General features: G+C 33.6%; 1 protein-coding gene across 6 annotated transcripts in view; it reads left to right on the top strand.

Annotated features, from left to right (window-relative positions):
* Positions 1 to 21,877, top strand: part of PCNX1 (pecanex homolog 1) — a 139,390-nt gene that overhangs the window by 100,200 nt on the left and 17,313 nt on the right. For all 6 annotated transcript variants that reach the window (XM_011384828.2, XM_023525807.1, XM_011384829.2 and 3 more), the window contains 9 exons: positions 2,127 to 2,277; positions 2,970 to 3,111; positions 3,790 to 3,967; positions 6,419 to 6,527; positions 7,266 to 7,395; positions 10,131 to 10,189; positions 11,925 to 12,140; positions 17,606 to 17,859; positions 19,561 to 19,791. In XM_011384828.2, the coding sequence (XP_011383130.2) occupies positions 2,127 to 2,277; positions 2,970 to 3,111; positions 3,790 to 3,967; positions 6,419 to 6,527; positions 7,266 to 7,395; positions 10,131 to 10,189; positions 11,925 to 12,140; positions 17,606 to 17,859; positions 19,561 to 19,791 (1,470 nt within the window). The remainder of the gene's footprint in view (positions 1 to 2,126; positions 2,278 to 2,969; positions 3,112 to 3,789; positions 3,968 to 6,418; positions 6,528 to 7,265; positions 7,396 to 10,130; positions 10,190 to 11,924; positions 12,141 to 17,605; positions 17,860 to 19,560; positions 19,792 to 21,877) is intronic.

Genomic DNA, 21,877 nt, shown 5'->3' on the forward strand with positions numbered 1-21,877 from the left:
CAGCCCTGCTTATCTGCAGGCCATGTAATCACTATTCTCAGTGCTCTTCGTTCTGTTGTGCAGATCCCTGTTTCCACATGATGTCAGTTTGATTATGATGTGCCTTTGCATCGTTTTCTTCATGTTTTTGTACTTCAGTTACATTGACTCTCTGGTCTGATTTTCATCAAATTCGAAAAATTTTGTCCTTTATTACTTCACATGTTTTTTCTGTTCTTCTGCTCTGTTACCCCCACCCCACATACATGGACTCCATCCAGTTACATATATCTTAGGCTTCTTGAAGCTGTCCCATAGTTCACTGATGCTCTTTTTATTTTAATTCTTTTTGTATGTGTATTTAACTTTGAATGCTTTCCATTGCTGTGTCCTCAAGTTCACTAACCTTCTATAATGTATAATCTGCTATTAATCCCATCCATTGTATTTTTCATCTCAGAATTTATAATTTTCATCTTAAGTTTAAGTCTTTTTTTTTTTATCTCCCATGCCTCTTAACTTTTTGAATGTATAGAATTCAGTTCTAACTTTCTTAATGTCCTTATCTCCTAATTCTTACTTCTGTCACTTGTGGGCTGGTTTTGATTAGTTGGTTTTTTTTTTTTTCCCTTCATGGGTGATAGTTTTCTGATTCTTTGCATGTTGGTAATTTTTGATTGGATTCCAAGCATTATAAATTTTACCTTGTTGGGTATTAGATATTTTTATATTTCTAGAAATATTCTTGAATTTAGTTTTCAGCACTGTTAAGTTACTTGTTAATAGTTTGATCTTTTCAGTCTTCCTTTTAAGATTTATTTGTTAGGTGAAGCCAGGGCTGTTTTTAGTGTAGGGGCAATATTCCCCCTACCGAGGCAACACCTTTTGAGTACTCTAGCCAGTGCACTGTGAATCTTGAGTTTTTCCAGTCTGGCTGTGGGAACAGGCACTATTCCTAACCCTCTGTGAGGGCCGGATACTGTCTTCTCTAATCCTTTCTTGTAGTTCTTTTCCTGGTCTCGTGTAGTTTCCTTACACACTGTGCGAATTCTCCTGAATACCTAAGGGGAACCCTCTGCAGATCTTCAGATTTGCTTTCTGTGCAGTTTTCTCTTTGCTGTGCTGTCTACTCTGGTGAACTCTGGCTGCCTTTGTCTCTCTAGGCTCCCAACTCAGGGGGTCCAGGCTCGTGTGGGTTCCCTCCCTGCACTGCAGCCTGGAAACTCTCTCAAGGCAGTAAACTGGGGCAGTCCTAACACTGACCTCATCTGTTTTTTCTCTCTCAGGGTTCACTATTCATTTCCTTATGGTTCACATATTTTATTCTGTTTTGGTTGTTTCTTATAGAAGAGTGAATCCCTATTATTACATTTGGCCAGAAGTAAAGATTCTATTATTTAATTTTATTTAACATTTTTCCCTGTTTTTCTTCTCTTCCAATTTGAACTATTAATTCCTGAACACTCACAAGCCAAGTCAGGCCCAGTGGGGGGCTTCAGGGCTCAGATGGGAGCCTCTCTGTGTCCAGAGTTTCTGAATATATGACTTTTAATTTGAATATTTGAAGTGATGGTACTTGATTTTTCCTCTTTTGTGAATTTAATCATACATAAAACTCTCTTCTAATGATATATACTATGTGAAGGCATGAAAAAAGATCACTTTTTTAACGCATTTAGTGAGCACACAGAAAGTACTCAATACTTTCTTTTGTGGAAAAAAAAACTTTCTTTTTCTTGTCTTAATATGCTCTTCACTCAGACTCAAGTTTTATTTAGCTCATGTCCTTTATCTCTACAAGTTAAAATAATTTAATACATTGCTCTGCAAGTCACATAGAACATTTTTACAGTAGCATGCAATATATCTCAGGCCTGCCTCTCATTATATGATAGTGTGAGACACCAAAGAAAGTAGTAAACACATTTTTAAATATCTGTAATGCATGAACAATCACTAACTTTCATGGCTGACTTAATCAGAAAAACTACATAATGTAGAAATGTTAACTGTAGACAGATGTTCTAATTCTTTGATTCTAAAATTGACTTTGCTCTTCTTCATAATCAAATGGAAAATTGAACTGACAAATTAGATGTTTTCCTATGGGTCTCAAAATCACGTAATTTTCTCTATTTTTCTTTTAGCCTGCTCTCAAGTATGTATTGTATACATTGGTCGGCTTCGTGGGTTTTGTAACCCATTACGTGCTGCCTCAAGTTAGAAAACAGCTCCCGTGGCACTGTTTCTCTCACCCTCTGCTGAAGACAGTGGAGTATAATCAATACGAAGTTCGAAGTAAGTATTTTATTATCACCTTCTTTTTAATACCATGGATTTTTTCTTTTACTCTGTCAAAAGCTGATAAATAAGTATCATCAATTAACACTTTGGCTTGTATTTCTTATACTTAGGTTTGAAGCTGCAGTGAGTCAAAGCTTTTGCAAGATGTTTTAATTTTAGCTGAAGTATAAGTATCAGTACTACAATACCAGTTTTCCACAGAATAAAACTTAAATTGTTCTTCACAGACCTCATTGCTGAATCCTTTTGTCTATGTTTGTGACCTCTTTCCAGTCCCTAACCTTTTCCTCAATTTTCCTTGCCATATGTAGGCAAACCAATTCTCCTTAAGACTTTAATTTTTAAAACCTTATTTCTTTTTTTGGGCAAGCGACAGTCTAATAATCTTCAGTAACCTTTTCTATAAGAGATACAGGCATGTGAGAAAAAGTTATGCTTAAAAACTGAGGTTTTAAGAATTAAAGTTTAAAATGAAATTCATCTACATTTAAGTCAATCTAAGTTGCAAAGTTGGATATGTCTCAGAAATCACAAAAGTTAACAATTGATCGAAGTAATGGATTTCTTACATTATGTATTTATTGTAGAGCTGAATTTGAGTTGTAAGGTTTTCCTTTTTCATTGCATTGCCAAACTATTTTATACATTAAATGACATGGTATTCTTGACTTATATTTCCTTGTTAGATGCTGCCACTATGATGTGGTTTGAGAAACTTCATGTGTGGCTTCTTTTTGTGGAGAAGAATATCATCTATCCATTGATTGTTCTCAATGAACTTAGTAGCAGTGCAGAGACAATTGCTAGTCCAAAAAAACTGGATACAGAGTAAGTATAATTCTCCTGTAATCTAAGTTTGACTGTTGGGAGCAGTCATAAGCAGTGCCTTAAGTTATTCATCAAGTAACAAGCTTTGAGTGTCTCTTACCTCCAAGGCACTGTGAGATAAAGAAATTCAGGTGAAATTTTGACTCCCCTTTTCTTAACATCTTTTTCTACTCCTGCATTTCACTACTCCAGACATCTCATTGTCAATTCATATTTTATGACAGGACACTTATTAAATAGGGTTAATCTTAGATGGTAAATTTGGGAAATGGTTATTCTTATGTACTGTATAAACCAAACCAGATATAATCATCATATAGGCTTACCCACTAGACTGGGGACATGTTTTTTATGTGCTAAATGATATTAATGTTAAAGCAATAGAAATACTGAGAAACTGGAGAATCAAATGTCAAAATTACAATACTGTTAACTTATTTTGTAAATATGCTCATTTATATAAAAGATAAGAATCATAATGCATATTATTAAAAGGGAATATTATAGTTTATAATACGATGTGATTTACTTAGCTATATAAATCATTTTTAAAAATTTAAATTTAATATATATACATATTATAAACTTAGTAAATGAAATGGTGATTTTTCTAAAGTTAGTATAGTTTCTAAAGTTTTCAGTCATTGGTTGATGAGTTGTACTTTCTTTTTATTATAGATTAGGTGCTTTAATGATCACCATTGCTGGACTGAAGTTGCTACGATCCTCTTTTAGTAGCCCTACATATCAGTATGTCACAGTCATCTTTACTGTGCTCTTTTTCAAAATTGACTATGAAGCTTTTTCAGAGACCATGCTATTGGATCTCTTCTTCATGTCCATACTCTTCAACAAGGTAATTTATCACTGAAAGTAATGTCCCTCTCTATAAAAAGTATCTCCTTAAGTAATATACTATTTAGTGAGGATTATCTTTGCATTTCATTTGCTTTATTTTCTTTTAAGTAATTTTTTTTCACTCAACTAGTTATTTAGGAGCATATTAGAACCCCTGAACAATGCTAGTGACTGTGATCCATAAAAGACATATTTCTTGCTATAGCTAAGAAGATAATAAGATTAAGTTATATGGAAAAATTTGAGAAACACTAAATGTACATATTTTTAAATATATAGGATCTTTAGAAAGGGGTTGCGGTTTTGAATAATTTTAGAAATAGACATGGTACTAGAACTGGGCTATGTGCTGGCGGATAGACCAAGGGAGGAAATAACCTGGTAGCTGATCGAAGATGATAAGAGACGAAGGATAGCAAAGACATGTGGGAGCAGTTAGAAGTTAGTTTGATGGTGAAATCTGGGTCATCTGCCTTCCATCCCAAGAATCTTTTTTGCTGAACCACACTACCTTTCTAAATGAAATAGGTTGTGCAGATTATTTGTAAATTAAAATAGAGTTTAGATTTCATGTTAACACTGGCCACATACAAAGGACTTTGACATATATTATCCCATTTGATAGGTAACAGAGCTGAAGCATATGAGCAGCTACAAAATACAATGAAAGCCCAATTTTAGGAAAGTTAGCCTGGTCAGCCACATTTGGGATGAATTGGGGAAGAGAGAACCTAAAGGTATGAAGAACAGTTTAAGAGATTGTGACAGTAATTTAGATGTTATAGAGATCTGACCTAGGATGGAAACCAATGGAAAACCATTAATCTGAGCAAGATTTTAGTGATGGTCAATTTCAAAATATTGTGCTAAATATTGTGAAAAATAACCTCTGAAGTATTAGAATATTATATTTGTCTAACCTCTAATTTGTATGCATTTTTATCATTTATTTCTTTTTCTAATGAGCATGGTTAACCAAAGGAGAAAACTGGAAAGTTTATCAGAAAATTGTTTCTAGAGAAGCATGTGGTGTCTTACAAACTTAAATATCTAGATTGGAAATTACATCTTATTATACTGGTTGGAAAAAAGTGAAAGTTGCAATAAAATATAAACTAAATCCTCGAGTCACTACACTTTCCTCAAATTAATTTGGATTTTTTATTTAATGCTTTCATTTGTTCAGCAAACTGTTTTTGAGAGCAAACATTCCAGAACTGTGTGAGATGCTTAGGCTACATCGCTGAACAAATCAGAGAAAGCTCTGCCTTAAGGAGTTTGCATTTTATATGGTTACTTGATAGAACTTAACAGTAATAATCAGGAAGTAATAGTCAAGGGATCTCTTTAGATTTTTTAAGATACCATTGTAAGATACACCATTGATTTAATAACCTTTTAAGAAAAAATTACTCAGTGTATATAAAAATGTTTACCCACTAACTACTTACCTATGTAATTATATATTATTTGTTCTTCAATATTACAGTCAAAATTTGAGTACAATCTGTTCCACATTTAGACTGAAGTTTTTTGGATCACTGCTTTTAAGCAGTCATAATGGCATCTTGATAATATACATCCTCCTTTTACTTCCTGTCATCCTGATCACATGATTATGAGGATTGCCAGCATAATTCTGAGTCATAACAAAGAATGCAGGAGTTCATCTGCATTTTCTAATTGATTGAAGTTGTGACTTCTGTTTTAAATAAGAAGTTAAGCAGGTTAATTGTAAATCAGCCAAGTGATTTAAATATGAGGTGTTTAGTACATGAATCATGGCACCTAATTAGTCAGAATGTCTTGCTTTGAAGATTCCGTGATCTGTTTTGAGAATTGGACCTTGCACTGCCTGGTATGCAGAGGCAGTTGGGCAAATTCAACAATTCTGTTTCAGTGTTGAAGACATATTCAACAGAACAGATCCTAATTTAAATAAGATTTAAAAGTGTATTTTGTTTCCATTGACAATAACAATTGAGATTATGAACAGATGCCTAATATACACTACTAAATTTTTAGGCAACCAGGGAGTGACAACTATATTGCAACGTTAGCCCTCCCTGGCTGCTTTCAAATTCCTCTTGACATTGCATTTAACTCAGTTTCCAAAGCACAGAAATTTGAGGGAAATATCTTAGAATCAAAATAATGTATATTAAGCTTTACAGACATCTAGATTTCCTACCTTTCTTTGTTTTGCTTGTAGTGGTAACATAACCAATAGAATTTTTTAAACAGAAGAAACCAATCTATAAATCAGCTAGCTGTCTTTCCTTAAAAATATATTGTGTTTTGGCAGTTGATATGTCTTTTCCTTTCATGCAAATGGCAAATAATTTCAGTGCCATTTCCCCATTAGATAGAAAATACATTTTAAAGGTCTTTCATTTTCTTTTCAAATATCTGATAAGATTTTTACTGATTTTTTTTTTTCCTCCTACAGCTTTGGGAACTCCTTTATAAATTGCAGTTTGTGTATACCTACATTGCCCCATGGCAAATTACATGGGGTTCTGCTTTCCATGCTTTTGCTCAGCCCTTTGCAGTGCCCCGTATCCTTCTAATAAAAGTTTTATAAGAAAGGGCAGTCATATCCTTGATAAGAATGTTGGTTTATAGGCATAACCTTTCACAGGCATAGAATATAGGTTATTATGTGATAAATTTTCAAATGTTCTCAGTCCTTTGAGCCCACACCTCTACTCATTTTGATTGTTTAACTTGTATTAACATCTGTGGCCTACAAATCATCTGAACATGAGAAAAGTATAAGTTTTATAATTAAGTAAAACTAATTTTTATAATTAAGTAAAATTTTAAATTGTTATTAAACTTTATGTCCAAAATCTATCGTCATTATTTCTTAAAAATACTTTCTAAGTAAAAGTTAATGACCATGTACATGTTGAAATGCAGACTTTTTGTATCTGTAAATTGTAGTTTTATCTTCTGGAAAATTAAATCCAAGCATCTCTTCCCAAAAGTGATATATGGACTTTTATCAGATACATGTTAGCAAATATTTATTTAGCTCCCTTCAAAGCCTCATGCCAGGCTGTACTTTCTAGCTATGTCTTTTCACTTCTACCCCATTATACTGTCCAGTGGCACCCTTTTTCTGTATTTCTCTGATGAACCTTATTTTTCTAGTTTCTGTAATTGCAATGTGTTTGTGAGATGTATTTGTGTGTGTGTGTGTGTGTGTGTGTGTGTGTGTGTGTGAGCGTGCCCGTTAGTGTGCATGTGTGTGCTCAGTTGAATGTTAAGGTCCTTAACCAGTTTTTCCATAGATTCAGCCATGTTGTTTGTTCAGGCTGTTGTATCAGCCTTCTTTTCTACGCCACTAAACCCCTTTCTGGGAAGTGCAATATTCATCACTTCATATGTTCGACCTGTGAAATTCTGGGAGAGAGACTATAAGTGAGTAAAATAAAATATTTGAAAGCCAATTCTTATCTTTCTTTAATTAGGAAAAACTATCAACAGCATTATTATAAGTAATCCAGAGTTAACAGTTTTTTGTGTTAAAAAATTTTGCTAAAATTTTATAAATACTCAGTTTCAAAATTATATAAAATAAGAAGAATCAGTGTAATACTCTTTATTTCTCTACCTTTTATTGTATTTATAAGATTTTTTAAAACATAATTCTAGTTGGATATTCTCATTTTTCTCTTTTTTCTTTTAGTGCCATTTCTTAGAATTGTTTTCAATAATACTCTGAAAGTTTATGCTATACAATGTTACATCATTATAACAGTCATAGTTATCTCGCAGTTGTCTTAGAAACAGCTGTTTCTAGAGCTAAATTTTTTATAGGTTATTTCTGGTTTTTCATGAGGATAAGTTTTCAGTAACCATCTTTGTACATAAAGTGTTTTCTTCATTTAGGCTTGGTTCCTTAGGCTGTTTAATCTGATGCCTAATACTAACTATGCTTGTATATAATCTTTCCAAATTTCTTTTACTTGAAGAAAGAATATCTAAAAGGGGACTTACTGAGTTATAGAGCTTAAACATTTTAAAAGGTTTTTACATGTATTAACATATTGATTCAAAAAGAGCTTGTACTAATTTATAATCCTATTGGCTATTTCCATGACTGTTTTTTTCTTTATACTTTGACACATTGATACATAATAGGTGAAAATGGTAGTCTCACCTTTTAAACGGCAAACTGGCTTGTGGATTTGAAACTTTTACTCTGGTCTTTTGTCAAACTACACATGGTATTTCCTTTTTTGGTGAATTTTAGTGTTATCTCCTATTCTTCTGGGCCAACTTCTGGGCAGCCGTTTTTAAACTTTTTGGTTTCAGAACTTTATACAATCTTAACAGTTATTGAAGTCTCCAAAGAGTTTTTGTTAATATAGGTTTTATCTACCAATATTTACTGTATTAGAAATCAAAACTCAAAAATTTTAAGTGTTTATTAATCAATTTTAAAGTAATAAACCCATTACGTGTTAACAAAAATAACATTTTTGTAATGAAAATAACTATATTTTCCATCCTATCAAAAAAAATCAGAATAGTGTCATTATTTTATAAATCTCTTTAATATCTAGCTTCATAAAAGACAGCTAGATTCTCATGTCCACTTCTGCATTCATTTGATCAGTTGTTGCAATATGTTGTTTTGGTTGAAGTATATGAAGAAACTCTGTCTTTAAACAGACATAGTTTATAAAAGAAAGTATTTTAATAGCCTTTTAGACAATCGTGTATATTCTTCTTTGATTGTTCACTAAAAGTCAACAAATGGTTATTTCCTAAAGAATCTAAAACCATGTCCATTAGTATCTGGAACTGTGTTACATCAAAATCTACTGATATGTCTTATGCTTTGGATGGATCTTTTACCCATGCATAATCAGTCATTTAGAAAATATTGGTTCACTGAGTAATGTAGATCTTCCAAATTTTGGCACATTTCATTATAAAATATTTTTTAAAGTGTATTCATTCATATCACCACCAAGTTCAAAAGAAAACTGAGTATTGGGAAGCTGTCAAGCTCATGATGATAGATATAAATTTTCCAAACTTCTAATTTTTGCTTGAAAACACAAATTTTACTATTGGCAACAGATACCATTATTAGTTGTTTTCTAATAGGAAAACAACTAATAATGGTATCTGTTGCCAATAGTAAAATTTGTGTTTTCAAGCAAAAATTGACAAACTTACTTTCTTCATTTTTGAGAAATGTTTGTCAAATACTCAAGTTTGAATAATCATAGCTTATCTATCAGCCATTCAAGTAAAACTGGTATTCTGTGGGAAAAAAAAAAGTAGCTAGTGTAGCTTGTAAATCAAACAGTTGCATAAAGCTTTTCCTTGAGACGATGATCCTGCTTAAGAATAGAGTAGAATTGCTTTATGTGTATTTTGCCACACAGAAGATTAAAAAGGCCTATACTGAGGGTTTGTAGTTTAATAAAATTAGTATTTTTATTGCTTCATTAAGGACATTTTAAAGTGAAACTTGAATTTTTATTTATTTATTTTTATTTATTGTTTTCGCCTCTTGGATGTGTGGCAGTTTGCTGTCCCTGCCTTCATTCATATTAAAGCACCATCAGTCAATACCCACCATTGCTTTTGCACCATTAGTGCAATTGTCAACACAGTAGAAAAAAGCAAATAACAAACAGCTCAGTGTTATGAAAATAGTTTTGACCTGGAAAACTCCCTGAGAGAGTCTTGAGTCCCATACTTCAGGCTCTGTGGACCACGTTTTGGGAAAATCGCCGTTGCAAAGAGTACTGTGCCACTGGAAATTAATAGCTATGCTTGGAAAGAATGTTTCGTGTACTGCGTATTTTTAAGAACTGTATACAGTATGAATTTTTTTCATCCTGATCCATTTTTTTACATTAAACTTATTAATGTCTCTACACACTGTTCAGTGAAACACTAGTTAGGAAATAACTTCTGTGCTTATGAATGATGGGTGTGGGAGAGTAAAAAGCCTTACCCCTAAAGTGCCACTGCAGAGTTTTATCTATACGCTATTCATAGATTCTTCTCAGAGATATTCATAAAGTGATCATATGTATTTCATTTGTATTTATAGTTTTCTCCCTTTTAGATATTAAGCATTTTTTAAATATGAAAAAGGTTACTAAAATGTTTTATTTTGCCACCTTTAGCACAAAACGAGTGGACCATTCTAATACCAGATTGGCTTCCCAGCTTGATAGAAATCCAGGTAATAGCTCTATTTGTGAGTAAAGAAGCAAATCTTAGGAATTTGTTACATATGTATACAGTACTTTACTGCCAGCTTGTTTAGAATCTTCTGTGGGTTCCAAATGGTATTTTTTTTAAAACCAAATATCCTTTGCTTTATTTTGTTTTACTTTAGCAAAATATATGTAAATTAGTTTCTACAATTTATATACCCATCTTTTATAAAATGTGTTTTAAGAATGCTGATAGGAATAAAAAATGCCATTCAGAAATTGTACTTACATAGGTTAAAAAGTAGAACACCGTTAACATAAAACTGTTATGTATATTGAAGAGTATGCAATCCAACAAATATGTGTTTAATTAATATGTTGCCTCCCCTGTTCCCTGAATATTTAGGTAAATATTAATTTCATTTAGTTTATGATATATAGAGATGTCATGTAGGGGGGCCAAATAGCCACTCAACATAGGGCTTCAGTGGGTAGCATTTTGGTGATGTTACCATTATTTAAGTCTGGTTCTTAGTTCTGTTGTTTGGGAAACATCCTTTTGTCGGCCCATCTATTAGTAATCTGACACAGAGAGGGTGAATATCACCGCCCCAGTCATAAGAGATTAATGTATCAACCAGAATTCCAGTATATTTATTTACTAAAAGAAATGTTACTCTCACATAAACTAGAATATTTTTATTCATTTGACTCACAGATTCCTTCAAATGCTCTACTTGAGAAACTAAATTACAATAATCAGATTGATTCATAATTATAAAATTGGATTAAAAAGGACTAGTTACTTAATATTAATTACTGCATTATCATGTTCTGGTAAATGAAACAACCATCTCAGCTCTAGTGTGTCCTCATAAAGGTTATGATGCTGATGATACCATCCTGCGTATCAAAAAGGTCATGTCCCAAATTAATATGCACACTTTGTAATGGGCAGACATAACATTAGACAGGACCATTTTCTTGAAGTTAGAGTCTACAGTTCTCCTTTCATTATTCTATTATTTAGTTAGGCTGAGTTTAAAATAATTATTAAGCTTTGTATATTTTGCCATTCTCTAGTACAATACTTAGAGTACTCATTGACAGGTTATTGCTCTGCATGAGTTACTTCTGAAGATGGTTGTTTCATTTATCGGGTAATGTTTTATCCTAATTTTTTCTTAAAGGGTGACTGTAATAATTTTGTAGATTCTTTGCTGCTGTTTCTTTATATACAGTTTAGTAAGTTAGTTTTAACCCTCTTAATGTTTGTTTTTTTTTTGAATGACCAACTTCTCTTTGTTTTGGATTGCCTTGTTTGTTCAAATTTTGTATTACTTTACACACTTTATCAGTATGTCTTTTTGTTCTAGTTCTGAATTTCTTTTATCTTTTTTCGTTTTCCTGCATGGTTTTAATTATAAGGCATAGTTCATTGAGTAGTGATAGAAAAGATCATGGACTATATAAAATGTGAAAAAGACCTTAGATTTCATCTAATCCAATTGCCACATTTTATGATTAAGAACCAGAGATTCAGAGAGGTCCTGTGACTTCTAACTAAATTCTTAAACCTTTTCCATTACCTTGTGTTTCATTTTTACGTAGAAATCGTAAGGGTCTAAATATTATTTTCCATCTCAAAAATTGTAGATACTAACCTAAGTGGAAATTAGTTATAATATTTTTAACAATCTTGTTTGTCAATATAAAGAGAACAGGATACAATTTAACATTTAAAAAAATTTCTTCTTGTAGGATCAGATGACAACAATCTGAATTCCATCTTTTATGAACATTTAACCAGATCACTACAACACAGTCTCTGTGGTGATTTGCTCCTAGGACGGTGGGGAAACTACAGTACAGGGGACTGTTTCATTCTTGCCTCTGACTATCTCAACGCATTAGTACACCTTATAGAGATCGGCAATGGGCTGGTCACTTTTCAGCTGCGGGGACTTGAATTCCGAGGTAAGACATTCACCTTTTGTTTCTAGAACGTACTCCTGTGACATCTCAAATCAAACGTTATCATAAAATTTGATCCTTAGTCTTTGGAATTGTTGAATGAGAAAAGTTGTTGAAGAGTACTAGATTTTTTCCCTAAAATTTTGCATTCAAAGAATCATTTTTATGATATACTATACAATACTATATGTGTAAAAATAGTATCATTAGTATATAATTGGCTCGTTTACCTGATGTCACTGAATTTTTGTTGATCGGTGCTTTTTCTCTTGAGAGTCTCTTTTTGTGACCAATGCGTATATCTTTTAGATAGCTGGCAGAATAGAATGTCGTGTTTGTGTGTGAGACAAAGAGTAGCTAACCAAGTTACTTTCTTATAGATAACATGCCTTTTTCCTCAACAGTTTTTTTTTAATTGAGGCGAAATTGACATAACATCAAATTAACTATTTTAGAGTGAGCAAATAGTGGTATTTAGTACATTCACAATATTACTCAGCCACCACTGTCTAGTTCCAAAGCATTTTTATCACCCCAAAATAAGACCCCCATCCATTAAGCAGTTACTTCCTTTTTCCCCACCAGACCTCAACAGTTTTGTATAAGACAAATGAAGCTATTTCTACACAGAAAATCATGCATTCAAAAACATATCAGTTTAATGTTATCGACTGCTATAAGTTGAATATCTTATGAGCATGAATAGATACTTGTTTTATAGGAATTGAAGAAAGTCCTGTTAATGCATATCTTTCCATGCTAGGGAACGTTTGGACTTGAGAGTTTTTAGAGCATCCAAACTGTTTTGATCTATTCTAAAAAGTGCCTTGTGTGTTTTTAACCTGAAATAGGAAATTAGAAAGCATTTGACTAGAAAGACGATACAGTCAGACCTATAACCTCTAGCTTTATTTTCACCCTGATGTTGAATCACATAACAAATATTATGTAATATCTTTTGTTAATGGTCCAAGTGCTTCTCTAAAGTTATTCTGTTCACTGGAAATGAATTTTACTTATGGGACACTCAGATAAGGCAGTAAATGTTTGTTTGTTATTCATTTGTAATCCATTTTCTCCCTGCCCCCGCAACTTTCCCAGAATGGCCTCTTCTTGTCTTATGGTTTCTTTCTGTTTCTCCATCAGGAGCACAGGACCTTAATTCTATCTTTTTTAAAGTCTTGCCCATTACTGTTCAAAATTAATCCAACTAGACTCATCCAAAAGTCAGCATCCTCTCACCACTACACTTAACCACTGCTATGACTTGAACTTCTTTTTAAATTGTTGGCACCTGAAGATTTCACCTTTGCTTTTTTAATTTTAATTTAACTTTATTTATACAGATGTGTACGGAGAGGCTATTTTATCTGTTGTTTGAATTGGAAGGGGTCCTTCTTATTATCTGTTCATTCCACCATGTTGATATTCTCCAAATCAAAAATTGATCCAAATTTTCACTCTCTCAACTTTCTCTGGTACCAAGTAGATTCAAATAAAATTTTAAATATTGAATGTCAGTCGTAATTGAAAAATAAAAATAAAATAAAAAGTGAAATAGAATTTTGGCTAATTCCTTTGCCATCCAGACTCTCATTTGCCAAATAAAATTCAAATCAAACCAGTTTGAGAACACAATACCTCTTACTATCTGAACTTGTGCTGGATTTGGATAACAAGGGGTACCTGTAATTCTTCACTCAGTTATAGTGATTTTTTTAAGGCAGATTTGATCAATGTCCCTTCCATGCTCAGATTTTTCAGTAGCTTCCTCTTGCATTTAAAATAAAATTCAAACTCCTTGACATGCCCTGCAACACCACATGCTCTGGCCTCTGCCAGTTTCTCCAGCCTCGGTTTATACCATTCTCCTCACTCACTCTTGCCACGTAGCCTTCCTTATAGAGCCTTAGCTGTGCTAAATTCTTTATTAAGGACTCCTTATTGCCCTTCTCCTTGCCTAGGAAGTACCAACCATCTTCCTTCCTTCCACTGATCTTCCATCTAGCTAATTCCTTAATTATCTTTAAGTATTAGTCTAAATGTCAGTCTCTCAGAGAAGCCTTCTCTAACCACCTGTCCAACACGATTCTCTCTCATATATTCTGTTTTTACCACCTTAGTGCTTAGCATAGTTGTAATATTATATTTATTTGTGTTTATTTGTTTAAAGTTTATTTTATAGCCTGCGAGTTGGAAAACTTTTTTGTAAAGAGCCAGATAGTAAATGGTGTAGACTTTGGGGCCTATGCACATTCACTGTTGCATATTCTTCTTTGACTTTTCTTTTAAACAACCCTTTAAAAAATGTAAAAACCACCTTTGGCTTGGGTTTGGCCCAAGGGCTATTTTGTATATCTTTGCTGTATATTATAAGCTCCTCCAGGGCAGGAATCATATCTGCTTCGTTCATCATTGTTTATCCAGTACCTACCACAGCAGTTAGCATATAATACATAATTAGTTAATTTTGTAGAGTGATTAAATAATGTAAGTACATAGCTTTTTCTCTTTTTCTCTTTATTCCAGAACTCTCATGAGGTATGATTATACTCTTGCTCAAATGTTTTCTTGATCATTGGTGATTTTCTTTCTGTCACAGTGTTAGCCTCTGTCCTGTCTACCTCCTATTCCTAAAAATATTAATCAAGAGTGTCAGTATTTTGCCAGGCAGACATTTGGATCTGCTCAGCATTTTGATGTATTTTCTGGGGTATATTCCATTAAACCAGTTTAATTCCTTTGATTTTATTGTCTCTTGTAGTGGATGCTGAATTTCAAGTGACATTTAAACAATTTTTTTGATCAGTTTCCTGTAGGTCTTGGTTAAACTCCTTCATATTTATTTCATTTTCATTTTTACTTTACTGATAATCTCAAGATTCTTTTCCATGTAAGTTTATGTCAAAGATTTGAGTTATCAATTAGTTTTTTGTCTATCAAAATTTTATGATTACGGCTTCTACCGTGTTAACTTTTTCTAATTGTAAACGTTACTTCTACCAACTACAGTTTTCCAAGTCAACTTTATAGGTCAAAATTTTATGCTACTGGGATTTCTTTCAGTTTTCACTCAAATTAATTTTAACATGTCTAGTTTTCATAATTGTTAGTTTTGCTTATTTATTTTTACCAGTCGTATTCACTATGAAGTGCCCAAAAGATGTAACTAATTGTCAATAGATCCTCATAGATTTATTCTTTAATCCCTTTCCAAGTCTCAAATTCTTTTTTCAGTTATTAATATCAATTCCTGTGCTTATTGTTGACTTCAATTTTGAAGCAAAATGTATTACTAGGGTATGTTGTGGTAGAAAATATTTATGGTATTTGTTTGGTGGAGTAAAAGTATCCTGCATTAATGCAGATGCCCTACTCACTGTATTCTACTACTCTGAACAGGGACCTCATTTTGTCCTAAGTGTCAAAACCTCCCAGTTCCCTCTTGCCACATCTCTTGTCTGTATACTCCTAACAAAATGATCTACACAAAATATAGCTCTCATTATGTTATTTCTTTCACTTAAAAACCTTTGACTGACTTCTCAGAAAGAAGACAAAATGAATAAAATGAAGTAATAAACTATAAAACCTGAGGAATAGATCCAATGTCATGCTACAGTTTAAGAAACCCAGGCTCATAAAGTTTCTTCTAGAACTTGAATAATTCTTCTGCCCTCTCTACTCTGTTCTAGCACATGGATAAAGAAGGAAAATTTCTCAAGGCATTTTACAAAACCAGTGTAATACCGATGTCGAAATATGACTAAACTGACCAAAAAGTAACTAGTTTAATTCACTTATGACAATAGATGCAGAAATCCTTAGAACCCAAAGTAAGCAAAAACCAGCACTGCTTTTTTAAAGTACCCCTCACTAATTTAACCATTTTTCCATTTTTGAAATTAAGTACTGAGAAGAATCAAAGTAAGAGACTTCATCTTCTTTTAATAGGTCACAGGAGAAAGACAATAAAGTATGATTCTCTCAAAAGATTCCAGAAGACATTTGATTAAATTTCATTTCCATTACTGCTTTGAAAAGTACTTTATAAGATTACATACATCTTTATTCTGGGGGAAAAATTGTCTGTGTATATATATAGTTAGTATCACATGTAACTGTCAACCACAGCAGGCATTCCTGTTAATGTTAGGTTCAAGACAGGATTTTTCTTGTCACCACTGTAACATTGTTTTAGAAATGTTCACAATGTAATTAAACTAGAAAATGAAATAATAGAATTGTTGAGGGTTCTGGAGTACTAACCAGTCCAGATCATTAGCCTGGCCAAGCTTGCCTCCTCAGCCTTATCTTTCATTATGCCACCACCATCACAAAGTGGGGCTAGGTTTTGTGGCATCTTTTTCTCTCAAAGCAGTATGTTTTAAACATGGATGTTTTAAACATGGATTTAAGCAGTATGTTTTAAACATGGATGTTTTAAACATGGATTAAACATGGTGTATATATTCTCTTTAAAGGAAAAAAAAATGTATAGTCCCACTTAAATTATTTTTATTATAATTAACTTTAATATGTGCCTTTATGAAATTAAGTGTAATCACTTTATAGTCCTTACATAATATAGAGAATTTACAAATTAAATGGAAGCAAGATTACAGAACAAAATAAAAATTAACATTAATGTGATTGATGATATTTTGCTAGCTCTAGATTGCCATGGGTCTAATTCTATATTTAATCTGATATTGTATTTTTACTTCAGTAACACTATGCAAAGAATGCCTGTTTGATAAGTATCTTGCATAAAAGAATATAACTTCAAAGAATTGTTTGCTAGTGCAGAGTAATCAGAGTTCATATCTATTTGAAATGTTATCATCACATAAACCTCAAATGCCAATTATATAATCTTATTCAATTATTGTTGGAATTGGCAACAGAAAAAAATGTAATTATGTATTTAATATTAAATTATAATGGACTATTCCAGGTTATATAGCCATATAAGCAGGATGTATGTAATATATCTGCTGGCAGCACTGACATGATACTGGTAAGCAGAGCTCAGATTCTTTTTGAGTTTTGCATGTCTATTGGGTGCCCTGGGACGATTCATTTTTCATTCCACTCTTTTTCAGAATTAACTCAAACCTACATGAAATGTACCTTTACTCATTTGGTCTTCATTTGATATGAATGCAGTTGCAAAGCCAAATTTGAAAAGTTTGGAAATTGATAAATCAAAATTAAAGAGATTCTTAGAACCTTGAATGCAGTAATGCACACTGCATTTCTGCAGGGGATGAACGCACAATATGTTTGGTTTCTGGAGCTTGCTGCAGTTTGTTAGTGAGCATTCTAAGGCAAATCAGTCACATACTTCCATATGCTATAATGTGTATCTTTTTTCTACATTTCTTGTGACTCTAAAGCATTTATTTTTCCAATTTGTTTCTCCCCCCTTTGTAAGTGGCGTCTCTCTCTCTCTCTCTCTCTTTAAGGAACTTACTGTCAACAGCGAGAAGTGGAGGCCATCACTGAAGGTGTTGAGGAGGATGAAGGGTTTTGCTGTTGTGAACCTGGCCACATTCCCCATGTGCTTTCATTTAATGCTGCGTTTGGCCAGCGCTGGCTAGCTTGGGAAGTCATAGTCACCAAGTATATTCTGGAGGGCTATAGCATCACTGACAATAGTGCTGCTTCTATGCTTCAAGTCTTTGATCTTCGGAAAGTACTCACCACTTACTATGTTAAGGTAAGGGTGTATGTCTATTTAGATCTAATAATCAGGGGCTTTCCTTAGAGAAGAGACTTTTTTTTTAACATGTGCTTTGCTTGTGTGTAGTGATTTAAATTCTCTAGTTTCCAATATAGTTTTATCTACAAAGGTCTTGCTGTTTCATTCTTTAGTGAAACTTATTCCATTTGTTCATTAATATTAATAGCTGCTATTTGTAACTCATATGTTGTAGGCACAGTGCTAAGGAATTTACACATGTATGCATACATACACAAACGTGCATCTTACCTAATTTTCTAAAGGAATGTTACAGATAAACAAGTTAAGAATCAGAAGTGTACTTGCCTAAAGCCTTTTAACTAGCAAGTTGAGTTAAGGATTTTTAAAACTGAGGCTTGTCTGACTGAGCTCTCTCTGTTTACCACTGCTTTTCACTGCTTTAGACAAACTAAATAAAAGTATTGCAAGATTCGGGAGGTCCCAAAACCACTCTCACTTGTGACAGTCAACTACAATTTCAGGGTCTCAAGGTCACCCTCAGGTTCAGTAATTTGCTAGAAGAAGTCACAGAACTCAGCAAAGCCATTACATTTACAGTTAGGATTTAATATGGTGAAAGGAAACAAATTAAAATCAGCTAAGGGAACAGGCATATTCGACAGGGTCCAGAGACACAAGAAATGAGCTTCCAGTTGTCCTCTCCCAGTGGAGTTGTGTAGACAATGCCTGTTTCTCCCAGCAACAGTGTATGACAATATTCATGGAATGTTGCCAACCAGGGGAGCTCCCCTGAACCTTGGTGTGGAGAGTTTGTTTTGGAGTGAAGTCAGTTAGATGTGATTCACCACCCACATAGTCCGCTTTAGTCTCCGGCTCTTTAGAGGTCATGGCTCTAAGCCTCCAGGTGAACAAAAACTCTGTTATCAGGCAGGACACCCCAAGAGATTCGAGGGCCCAAGAGCAGAGACTTATCTTTAGTGAGATTAGTTCTTTACTGCTCAGGTATTCTATTTTTGCAAAAGATTTTACAGAAATACAGCATGGTTATGATTTGGGGGCTTACAGGCAAAGCTAGTATTTTCAAGAGGAAAATGTGTGTTAAATTTTAATGACCATCTTGTAATTTTTCATATCTTATGTTATTTCCTCTTTGTACTACCTTGTTTATGCTGATTGGGGTGAACCTTGAGTCTTCTATTTAATGTTTGGTTAAACCTAGCCTCAGAAAGCTAGAGACTGATTTCACAACATATTTTACACGTGTGTGCACTTGTTTGTGTGTGGCATTTTCCGTCTCTAAATATGTATATTTCTGTTGCTTTATTATTATATTTCTGTAACTTGACCTAGGATCACAGGATGATTTAATAGCTTTCTATGAGAAATTTCTCAAAATAAACTTAGCACAATAAAGGCTCTCTTAAAAGATCCTAAATTCAAAAGCTCTAAAATCAATAGACCAGAATTGTTTTTGAAGTTGCCTTGCTGAATTTATGGTTCTGAGTTTAGAAGTATTAAATGTTTTTTTCATCCAGGTAGGCCTGAGGTATATTATTATAGCATTCTTAAAATGTATATTTACAATATTGAGCTAGAATAATATGTTTTTGAGTCGTACTATCAGTATAAACAACTGGAATTTATTTACTGGGGAATTGGAGTTAATTCACATTGTGATTTAGCCTGAATTTTTTTTTTTAATCTTTTTCTTATTAGGGTATCATTTATTATGTTACGACCTCTTCTAAGCTAGAGGAGTGGCTAGCTAATGAGACAATGCAGGAAGGACTACGCCTGTGTGCAGATCGAAATTACGTTGATGTGGATCCAACATTTAATCCAAACATTGATGAAGACTATGACCATCGACTAGCAGGCATATCCAGGGAGAGTTTCTGTGTGATTTACCTCAATTGGATAGAATATTGCTCTTCCCGAAGAGCAAAGGTAGAATTTGTTTATTTCATTTATAACTCTTTGTAATATAACTCTTTGAATTTGTTTTTCCAAAGATGGAAAGAATATGTCTGTTATTATGAAGTCAGTTTTTCTAGACCTTCCTCTTTCTGATCATCTGGGTAAGAGAATCTCTCAGTTTTATTATGATTAGGCCAAACCAACTGAAACCAAGAAAGTGGCCTCCCTCATTTTTTCATTTGCAGTGTCAAAAATCTCTCTTCAATCAGCATGCCCTCCACCCCATGCGCACGCACATACACACACACACGCACACACAAATTCAGGTTACAGATTATATGTAGCACCTTCTTAAAGAATGCATTTTGGAGCGTTCTCCCCTCACTTCCCCCCACCAGACTTCAGGATAATTTAATATCTTTGTCTCCATTTCGAAGTCTAGGCCAGTGCTATCTAAAAGAATTTTCTGTGATGATGGAAATGTTCTGTGCTGTTCCAGTATGGTAGTTAGTAACCCATAACATGTGGCTGTTGTTAAACAGGAACACTTGAAACGGGGCCAGTATGATTAAGGAACTGAATTTTAAATTTTAGTTAATTTTCATTGATTTAATTTTAGGACTAGTGGGCAAGTGGCTCCCATATTGGGTAATGTTCATCTAGATTATTGACTTTCATATGTTAACATGGATAAAAATGAGCTAGGAATGTGTAAAAATGCAGATTCTTGGGCCTGAGAGATTTTAATTCTGTAGGTCTAGGCTGAGGACCCAAAATCTGTTATCACCTTGAGTGATCGTAATTCAGCTGTCTCCTAATCTACATGTCAGGATAACTTGTCTTATCCTAAAAGTAAGGCGAGTTATAGACTTTACCAAGGCCTGTGGTTCCAAAAGCTGATGCCTACCACCACTGCTGCTTTCCAAGCAAAAGTCTCGTGTAGTTGAACCACCAGCATCCTGTGTAGAGGATTATTCTGTTCCATGGAGCAGAGTGAGCCACCTTGTCAACTAGCGCCTTTATCATGGTCTGAGATGTACATACTGACTGTCTTTAGTTGTAGCACCTGCCTTAGTCTTAGGTATATAGTTTTTATCAGATTTGGAAATTTCAGCCATTATTTTTTCAAACATTTTTTTCTGTCCTCTCTTTCCTCTTTTGGGAACATTTATAGTAGGCTGCCTTATGTTGTCCTATAGCTCACTGAGAGTTTTTTCAGTCTCTTGACTCTGTATTTAATTTTGCATAGTTTCTGTTGCTACATTTTCTTTCATCCTTTATTTTTTCTTCTTCATTTTTTTATATGCCATTAATCCTATCCAGTGTATTTTTTTAAATCTCAGATATTGCATTTTTCTATTTCTTAAGGTTTAATTTATATCTTTTAGAGAAATCTTCCATGTTTCTACTTAGTATGTTGTCATTTCTCTATCTTTTTGAACTTATAGAATACAGTTATAATAACTTTTTTAATCTTGTTGACTAATTCTAACATTTGTGTCAATTCTGAGTCAGTTTTGATTGAGTGATTAATTGATTATTCTTCAGTTATGGGTCATTTTTTCCTGCTACTTTGCATGTCTGACAGTTTTTGATTGGATGCTAGACTTTATGAATTTTACCTTGATGGATTCTGGATATTTTTGTATTCCTATAAATATTCCTGAACTTTACGCTGTGACACAAATTCTTTGGGGACAGTTCGATCCTTTTAGGGCTGGCTTTTAAGCTTTCTTAGGAGGGACTACAGTGGCCTTTAGTCTGGAGCTTTTTTCCTCATTACTGGGACAGTACTATTCTGAGTAATCTAGCCAATCACAAGAGTTCCACTGTTCCTTTCTGTTCCTTTCTGGTGGTTTTTTTTCTCAGCTTTGGGTCCTTGCTGTATGTGCTGATCAGTAGTCTGCTGATGACTCAAGAAGGATCCTCTGCACACCTCCAGAGCTTGCTCTCTCTTCCTTGGCACATTACCCTTCAAACTCTGGCCAACTTGACCTCCCCAGACTCCCAGCTAGCTCCTCAACATGGAGACCTCTAGGCTCCACCTATGTTCTCCTTCGTTGTGTTGCGGCCTAGAAACTCTCGCAGGGCTACTACCTCTTTTGTTTTTTATGTT

Source organism: Pteropus vampyrus, unplaced genomic scaffold (genome assembly GCF_000151845.1).
Source record: "Pteropus vampyrus isolate Shadow unplaced genomic scaffold, Pvam_2.0 Scaffold631, whole genome shotgun sequence".
NCBI lineage: Eukaryota > Metazoa > Chordata > Mammalia > Chiroptera > Pteropodidae > Pteropus > Pteropus vampyrus.